This window comes from Scomber scombrus, chromosome 17 (assembly GCF_963691925.1).
Source record: "Scomber scombrus chromosome 17, fScoSco1.1, whole genome shotgun sequence".
In the NCBI taxonomy this organism is placed as follows: domain Eukaryota; kingdom Metazoa; phylum Chordata; class Actinopteri; order Scombriformes; family Scombridae; genus Scomber; species Scomber scombrus.
In genome coordinates, this window is record NC_084986.1 from 14,858,336 (window position 1) to 14,868,009 (window position 9,674).

General features: G+C 38.6%; 1 protein-coding gene across 1 annotated transcript; it reads right to left on the bottom strand.

The window, feature by feature from the left end:
• Positions 1–642: 642 nt before the first annotated feature.
• LOC133997908 (sphingosine-1-phosphate phosphatase 1-like) lies at positions 643–8,289 on the bottom strand. Its single transcript, XM_062437640.1, has 3 exons — positions 7,315–8,289; positions 3,713–3,802; positions 643–2,544 (listed from the first exon to the last, which is right to left on the bottom strand). The coding sequence occupies exons 1-3, from the start codon at positions 7,996–7,998 to the stop codon at positions 1,993–1,995; spliced, it is 1,326 nt and encodes a 441-aa protein (XP_062293624.1). The 5' UTR covers positions 7,999–8,289; the 3' UTR covers positions 643–1,992.
• Positions 8,290–9,674: the final 1,385 nt, after the last annotated feature.

The following is a 9,674-nucleotide window of genomic DNA, read 5'->3' on the forward strand; positions in this document are numbered from 1 at the left end:
TTTGTGGACTACAAACCAGATTAAAACCTAAAATCTTATCTAACTTGCTCAAAGGTTAAACAAGAAACCCTATGTGCTATTTGGCATTGTGAGTTAGAAACATGACCCCAGCCTACTCTTCATAACTTTCCTCAATATTTTTTTTTTCAAGCTATCAAAACAATAGTTACAACTGCTATTGTCCTATATTTCTGCAGTAGTTTTCACGCATATACAGCTATTACTTATACACAAATCAATCAGTAATTACAAGACTCAACTAAATTTGGATTTGTTAAAGCATTTGACACATTTTCTCTTGTGCTGAATTGTCTTACTGGAACAAAAGTTTGTTACCAAAACAGTGTTTTTCCATTGTAATTTGGTTAATAGGACTAATTTCAAACTAAATGTGTATTAATTACTTTTTAATTACTGATAACTACTAAAACATCTTATTGTGTGTTCAAGCAAATACAAAAATGTGATGTTGTCAATTAAAATCTCAGATTTTTGTCATTGAAGGGTTTTTAGTTTATGTGCAGGAAGATTACATGTCTGGAAACTAGTCTAAAATCTCAGAGGCATTGATTGGACCTCCCATGATACTTATTCGCAAGAAAGATGCAATCAGAACAATTAAAAAAAGATTCAAAAATTAGATGTTTTTAATGATTTATTTTCCTTGTATGCAGTCTTTGCACAACAGAGAGGATTGATGGCAATAAAACCCATAAATACTCCATGAGTACTCATGATAAGTGCTCTGGCATTAATATTGGAGTAAACCGCTATTAGAACATTAAACAATTGCAACATTCAGGCAAGTACTGGAGGTAAAGTTCTTATATACTGTAGTTTGTTTAAGAAGCGACAGCCAAAATGTCTGGATTTGCTAATAATTAAGTATGTATGGTATCATTAGATTTCTTTCTGCTCAAGTTAGTCAAGATGGTAAAATACTTTATCAAAAATATGTTATTTTAATGTCATATTTTCAAGTTATTATTTCAGAAAGCATTTGACTTACATTTGGACAAAAATTGCAAACAAATGTATTTGAAACCCTTTTGCAGCACAAGAAAAATACAAAGAGGAAGTTATGAGATAATGCTGACTTAAGTAGAAAAATAATGATGACACTAAAAATCTGCTCAAAGAGAAAAACAGATTTAAATAGAGATCATGATACCCTGACAAATACAAACTTAAATAGTTATAACATTTTATTACTAACAGGCTGATTTACATTTAAGCATGGCAACAAAACAAAAAAAAGAGAAGTGAAGTGGTTTCACACTTTACTGATTCACTGTTTGGTTTATTCTTCAGAGCATGGTGCCCCCCAATAACATTCTTATATGTTTTAATCAAATCTGGAAATGTACAACAGATTCCTCAATGATGGATACAAGCATTATAACAATACATCTGATACATTTTCTTTTCGCAAAGTTCCAGTTAACACTTAAATGTGTTGGCCACAGGGGTTGCTTAAAGGATAAGGCAAGTGATGTTTTAGATTTTTGTTAATGTAATAATATACCATGTCTGTCTCAATACTTTCCAACTGTTCCTACTGATCTTTAAAAAGTGATCAAACATTTTTTGGCCACTGATACTTGTAAACAGAGCAGGTGTATGGGGGACTGACTCAAAATAAACTGAAATGTCCATGTTCGTGTAAAAAATGAAGGAACATGCCACCCAGTGCAACAGTTTGGCTCAAGGGTGTGTTTTTAATATTTTTGGACAACAATGGAGGTCTATGGAACAGAGGAAGAAACTCTCTCAGGCCTAAGCTGCAAAATCAACACCTGTTGGTTGAATTTCATTGTTGGTTTTGGTCTTTTTGATGGTATATGTTTACAATAATAAAAAATATAGAATACCAGCAGATTTATCCTTAAAATCAGTTTTTGTCGTGCAGAAACAGCCTTTATCTTGTTTCAAAAGATCACCATGTACTGTAGGTGAAGATGTCAGTAGTGCATGACAGTTTCCACACAACATTCAGGCAAGGTTAAAGATCCTAAAGAGGAGAGGCACTACAGAGACACAACTAAAACCAACAACACTGTAGACAATGTAACGATATGGCAACTCTACTTTCATATGCTGCCGCGCCTGTCTGATGTCATCTGTTGGCAGTCCAAACAGGCGACATAAGAACGGAATAGTCAGTGCTTTCATAACCATTCTTGTGACGAGCAGGACAGCGACTCCGATGACGAAGCGCAGCAGGGAGCAAACCACTAGGCTAACGCTGAGTGGTGGCAAAGTTAGAGGCAGCGAGGACAGCGGTGGATCGACCAGCAGCCCCAGCTGATAGTTCACATGGGTAGCCAAAGCAACCCCGGCCCCAGTGCCCAACGCCTGAGCTGTGTCGCCCCGAGAGGTGCTCCAGGAATCCAAGGAAAAAGCCACAAGTCCAAGGCTCACATGTGAGAAGATAATCACAAGTGGAGCATAGTGGTCCATCATGTAGTAGCTGTCGATCTTGTCCAAAACTTGATAGAAGAAGGCTAGAATAAGAAGGCTGTACAGGAAACCAGTGATCACTTCCTGCAACACACATAAAAAACATATTGTAAACCAAGAATATTTGTTATAAAAGTTAGTTTAACAGCAGTGTGCTTACATTTGAAGTCATAAAAACATGTGTTTGATATATCCACAGTCCTACAAATCATTGATTCCTTCCGGTGAGTTTTAATGACAGAACTGTCAAGTTAAAACCACTTTAAACTTCCTTATCAGATTCTTCTGTTGTATTTCATTATCAGATAAACAAAACATCTTGGCTGCTTTGTGGTCTGTAGATGACACCATGTAACCTTTTCACATCTTATTTATGAAACCCCATTGTCTCTTCAAAGTCATAAAAATTGCTGTGAAATCACGTGAAGTGATAAGAGAGCTGACTGATCAACAGTGTAGTATAAATAATGTTGGTTGATACTTAGCATGAACCCCATCCACTGACTTCATGGTTTAGTATCTAATCTAACTGTATTTACTGATGTGTTTATTGCTTCTTTCCACTAATCATAATGGTAATATAAAAAAGGGTCAAGAGGAGGACATAAGAGTATGCCCTAAGCCCTATTTTGTACTCTAACAGAACCATAGTTTTTACAACTGGTCTAACAACTCCTCTCCTCCACCCACAGTAATTTAAAATATGCAGGGGTGATTTCAAAGAGAGATATGCTAACCTACTGCCAGGACTGCTGGTAGAAGTTGTCCTACATTGGTATTTCAAAGAATGAGATGTGGCATCAGACATAGTGGAGTCATGTCAGCAATTACAACCATCCAAGGCATATGTGATGTTGCGTAATATAAAATCAGTGGCACTGGAAGTTCAACGGGGTCTTCTTGATGCTGTTGGTTTTGGTTAATCATGATAATCCCACCCGCAAGCCCTGATGTAGACCAGTAAAGAGTTGGTGCCACACTAAAACCAGTTTACCGCACAGAGACCCAGTTCTTTGGCTGTTGAAACATAAAGAACTGGTTCAAGATTAGCTATGAACTGGCCCTCCGACCACCTTAGTCAAAAAAGGGTAAAAGAGTTATCCTTGTCAAGCTGGAACTGTGATGAAAAAAGCCTATAGGTGGCAGCAGAGGCGACGCGTCCAGATGGAGCAGCACCCCTTTAATATTGTTGATTTGATTCATATTTCTGTGATGGGTTATTTATTTTATGTTATTTATTAAATATGCTTACCAGAACAGAATGCATTCCCATGTAGATCCTGCTTACACAGACCAGGATGCTCCAGCTGAGAGCAACGCACAAGCCAAAGAAGAAAGGGTACTGGGAGAGAGAGCACAAAGACACTATTTAAAGAATTACACAGATGGATGATTTTATATTTAACTCTCTTTAACGCTGTTGTTTTTCTATGTGTAGGATTGGATCACATTCCTCAATCTTATTGTGATTCCTTTTCGTGTTGGTTTTAAAGACTGTTTTGCAACTTACTGAACAGTACTCTAGATTCAAAAAAACTTTGTCTATAAGAAATTTGTCTTGGGTTAGGGACTCAAAAACAACATAAAACATACGTCCATGAAAGACTCACATAAAATCATAAAATTACATTAAAACACAAACAATTCCATAAATAGACAAGAGCAGGTGTGTAAAGCTGCTTTGAAAAGTAGTGACGTCTATTTGGATATTGCAGTTTGGAACAGAACTAATTTCACAGCTGAAAAGCAAACTGTTGATGTTGTGTAGAAGCGTTAGTGTGTTGTTTTAGATAACTATCAGGATGTGCACCGTTTAAAAAAAGGTACCAATACAGTACACCAGACCAGTACTACCAGTTATCAAGGGGGCTAACTGCTGAAAGATGGTGTTTACCTGCAGCCCAGCTGTCAGTTTAATGTGATGTGCAACAGGTGAGGTTACTAACAGGGCATTACAACTGCTGTAGATTTCATTACAACAAAGTCTCAAAGCTCCCTTAAAAGACAATTAGGCTATTATCCTTCTTTAAAGAAATGTATGCCACGATCACTGGGTGAAAGTAGGTCTTTTAACACTATTTAGCTAATGCTATAAATTAGGGCTGGGCGATATGGACAAAATCAAGTATCACGATATATTTGACCAAATACCTCGATATCGATATTGCAACGATAATGTAGAGATGTCTCTTGATGCTTTCACAAAATATTTCCACGATGAAATGTTTGATAAATAATCATCGGTAATGTGGTTATAATGACAAAGTGGGTAAAAAATAAATAACAAAAGTCTGGTAAGTTCAGAAAATTCCACATTTTTACAGTAATGCAACATTTAAACGCAGGAAAAGACAACACTGATGACATATAACGATATTACGATATCCTAAATCTAAGATATCACGATATCGATATTATATCGATATCGTGGTATCTTAGATATAATATATTTATAGCCCTACAATAAATATTCTCCCTTCCCTGGAAACTGTTTATTGTCCCCATCTTATCCTGAGTAACCTTTTGTAACCTCTTTCTTTTGAATGTTTCAGTTCTTCAACCTTCAACGTCGCGACCCTGCAGGGAACTTGGTGACTCAGAGAGAGTTCAAGCAGTTCAGTCAGTTCAAAGCCCCTATGCAGGTATACAACTAGGAGAACATATTTGAGATGCTTCTTTCCTGTCTGGCTGTGACACCATGGTCTGTATTTTTTTCTTATTTTTCTCTCTTTCTACACAAACACCCTCTATCATCTCACTCTGTCTTTTCACTATGCAATTTTCAATACATGTGGTCACAATTTTTCGAGATTCATAGCAAAAATGTTTGCTGATATCATGATAGTATTTTTAAGCTCTCAAATATCAACATTGGCTTCAGAAATCCAGCACCTGTCGGGCTGTACTCTTGAGTGAGGCTGATTAACCCAGAATTTTTTTATTGTTTGTATGATAATTTCATCAAAATAAATATAAGTTTTGTTGCCTGTTCTCTTTATGATATGGAGCCTGGTTCAGTCATAGAAGGGGACAGAGTTCATTGAACGGGTTCTCCTTCATATGTATTTTTAGTTTGTTATCAAGTCGAGTACCTCTAGCTCATCACAAACTGATTACAGACTTAAGGCACATTTGTAGCTCTTCTCTGTGTCTTGCATTTTATCAGCAGTGGTTCAACTTTTATCTTGTGTTCTTGTCAGTAACAGTCAGCCACAATTTGAGATGACGGCAGGAGTTCGACTGCTGATCTGCAGCGTTTATCTTCTTTGCTCAATCGTGGTGGTGGAAGATCCAAACTCTAACAGCCCTATCAGTCAGTGAACACATTTCATTGCTTTGAGCTGACTGACCCGGCTGTTGCTTCACTACTCTATTTCTCTTTCATGACTCCAAAGCAGTGAAATAACTTTCGCAATTCCCCTTTTTCCAAAATGTGTCCATCAGTATTTTAGAACAAAATGTGCACTGAAATGTAGTTTGACACTTTCTCCTCCCCTAAAAACACATACAATAGTCCTGTATCTCTCCCTCTAACAATGTGAACCAGCCAGTCTTTGTTTATTTAAAAAACAAACTTCACTTTCATTCCTCACTTGAGTTTCTCTGACACAATATCATGTCCAAACAGTCAGCTCTGTTGGTTGTCTCTTGTAAAGGCACAATGCCAATAAATTATGTTAATCAAAGCTACCTAGCTTATATCAAGCACAGTGGCTTCTAGGCATTAATTCTGCTCTTATTGTTCAGACTGGGCTGCTGTGCTTCATATGAGACTGAGCAGCAAGGATTAACAAGGATTTAAAAGGCAGCCAGACTGGCCCACTGACCCTCCTTGGCACTGAGGGGGCCTTGAGAAAAAAATGTAATGTAGGCTTTTTAGATTTCATGAAGTCAGGTGCTCTGTAAGTTTCTTGAGCTCTGGTCTTTTTTTTATTTACACCTCACCTGCACAAATACATATGTTGAAATGTTTGCGTGTGGGAAGATGTTGCACATTTATCAGCATTTATTGTGGATTTTGGGGCCCTTGAATTCTTGGATCTGTAATTTGTTTGCCCACCTTCCCCCGGGGGTTATCAAAGCATGTTTATATCCTGTGGGTCAAGGCTGGACAACTGAATACTAATGCAATATGAAGGCAGAGGATAAAAGTGGTTTAGCATTATGATATTTGTCAATTTAGATGTATCCGGTTAAGCTTGGTAGTCTGTAATAACACATTACTACACGTGTATAACTGCCTTTTGGGGCAAAAATGAGCTGTGACACTGCAAAGACATTTCCCTGTCAGATTTGCAAAATTCACATCTGAAAGGCTAAAACCTGTGAATTTTTGACATTTTTGCTTACAGAATTCCTTAAATGTTACATTGGTTATCTGACTAGAAGGCAATTAATTGTCTGTTGATCAATCAACTAATCATTTCAACTCTACAACAAACCACTACTAACTAAATTTCCATTGAAATCAAATAACTACAAACTAAATGCCAAACAGTGAAGCTGTCTGAGGATCTCGAGAAGTTTGCTCACTTTGGCAAGTCCACTTGTGCACTGAGGTTGAACTTTCCTACACACAGTAGGGCTGGGCAGTATATCAATATTATATTGCTATTGTGATATGAGACTAGATCGTCTTAGATTTTGGATATCATAATATTTTGATTTGACTGAAGTGTTATTTAAAGGCTGCATCAGAGTAAAGTTACAGACTGTTTTATTATTTGCCTTTACCCACTTTGTCATTATATCCTCATTACTGATAACTATTAATGGAAAATCTCATTAACAGAGTATTGCATTGCAGTACTTTGTGTTCAGCTGAAACTTTTGACTGTGTGTAAAGCTGCTCACCTGCCACCGTCCATAGGACAGCATGAAGAGACAGCCGGGTATGGCGGTGCCGGTCATGGCGTGAGTGGAGGGCATGCTGTACTCAGAGTTGTAGAAGACCTCCACCTTCACGACAGGAGGGGAGGCCGGCCGGGACCAGCGGACCATATCCTTGGTGGACTGACCCACGAACAGGTTCCAGGCCCAGACCACGATGAGCCTCCTGCTGACCAGGGCGTCGATGTTCCAGTAGAGGAACGGGAAGAAGATGATGAAGAACATCTCGTTACCCAGTTCGGTCCCAAAAGTGAACAAGTAGAACAGGAAATTGTTGTGGATGAGGAACTCTTGACCCACATCTCCGGTCAGGGAGTTTCTTCGGAGCGGTTTTGCCCTGGCGGTGTCTGGGTCCTCACCGTCGGGCTCGGCTCCGGGGGTAACATCACCCTGCACCCCGTTAACCTGCGACACGCCCGCATCCCCGGCGGCGGCGGCCCCGTTACCGACACCGACGCTGCGTCCCCCCTGCTGCGCCCTCCTCCTCAGCCCGGAGCTATCCGGCTCCGGCAGCCCGCCGTCTGGCTTAGTGGCTTTATCCGGAAAAGTCCCTTTTACGCCACAGATTCTCTGAAACCTCGCTACATGGCAGGGCTCCTGCAGATACTTGCACATCTGCACGAACGACTTCACCAAGTCGCTCGCCATAACTTCAAATGACGGCTTAGTTTAAAATACACACAACACTGTTTCCGTCGCAAAAATGGAGATCATGTTCTTCAAGCGAGATTTAAGCAGAAGTGGTCTCCTAATAACACAGACTCAGCTAACAGAAACCTTAAGACCTGCTCTCCGCATTCAAAACACCGACCTTGTTCACCCGCGTGGAAGATTTGGACAGCAGCATCCAAAGTCCGCCACAGTTAACCATTACTTCATAGTATTTATCACAATTTATACAGTCATCAACTAACTGCGTCAGGTCCGCTATTCGTCCCCTTCTCCTTCAGTTCCTGTCTTTCTTCTACGGTTTCCTCCTTATCCAATGTTAACACGTACCGCCCCCTGCTGGATACATATTCTGAATTACATGCAGTTGTCTCTCTTCAAACCAACAATCCCAGCAGCCTTGATAATCTCTTTGCCTGCTTTTTAGTGATGATAAATGTTGGCTGTCCCCAAAACTTTTTAAAATTCAACGACAGCAAGTCCGAGGTCACTTCTACCAGCCGGCTTCACTGTAGGCTCGGTCCCTAGTCTAATGTTTTTGGTCTAGGGACCTTAGACAAAAACATTAAGCAATCTGCTTGAAATGATTGAATACTTTTTGTGTTGGTGCTCAAGTGAAAATTCCGTCCAACTAAAAGACCTTAATAATCAGGTCAGGTCATTCATTTACATAAGGTCCTACATGCATTTATTTTCTCCTGCCTCAGTCAGAGCACCTTCACTGACTCCAACTAGCACAGAGTGCTGCTGGAACTAAGAGATATGAATATATTAATCCAGTACTTGCCAACTTACAAAATTACATCAAGGACTTATTGACCCCCTGTGCCGGGGCATTTACGTCGGTAAGGCTCTGCTGATTATTCCTATGTCTTGACTAGTGACCAAAAGTGACCAGACTTTTGCTGTTAGGGCATCTAAACTGTCGAGATCAGACAGGCAACATCTTTAGCTTGTTAAAAATCTCTTCCTAAAACAATCTTTTATTGGAAAGCTTTTATGAATGTTTGATATGTAGCTGGGGGTTTTTTTATCCCACTTTGGACACTTCTTTATATTTTTGTGTGACTTAATTTTATTCCCCTCTCTTTTTTGTTGTTGTTTTGTTATTAATTGCTGTTTTTTTATTTGAACTTTTTTAGAAGAAAAGTGCTATATAAATAGTGTTAATTATTATATCATTATTTATCTCTTTATATGCTGAGGACAGCATAGATATGTGGAATAGAATATTAACTTAAAAATGTTAAATTTGGGAAGATTGAGACTACAGCTATAAACACATTTTCGGTATATTAACTAATTTATGTAGGCTAAATCTTAAAACAGTTGTGCCACACTGGACATAGCTATTAGTTTTTTATAGTGGAGAAACAACAGGGAATTTATAGTCCTGGATAATATTTATAAATACATTTCCATTTATAGTTATCATAAACCGTATAACGGGAATGTCAAACAAATGCAGGCAGGTTCATGAAGCCAGAAACAATAATACCAGAAACACAGAAAGCTTTCCTTCAGAGTAAAACTAACCAGTTTAATGTCTTCTGAGCCATACGTAATATATATATACCAGCTACATCAGTGAAAAGAGATTGTCATTAAAGCAAGCGAAGATCCCAAGTTATCTGTTACATATATTGTGACTAAAA

Coding starts and splice junctions, on each gene's coding strand:
- LOC133997908 (XM_062437640.1), bottom strand. CDS start 7,998: ATGGCGAGCGACTTGGTGAAGTCGTTCGTGCAGATGTGCAAGTATCTG. Junction 3,803..7,314: donor TGTCCTATGGACGGTGGCAG/GTGAGCAGCTTT, acceptor TCTCTCTCCCAG/TACCCTTTCTTCTTTGGCTT. Junction 2,545..3,712: donor TGGGAATGCATTCTGTTCTG/GTAAGCATATTT, acceptor TGTGTGTTGCAG/GAAGTGATCACTGGTTTCCT.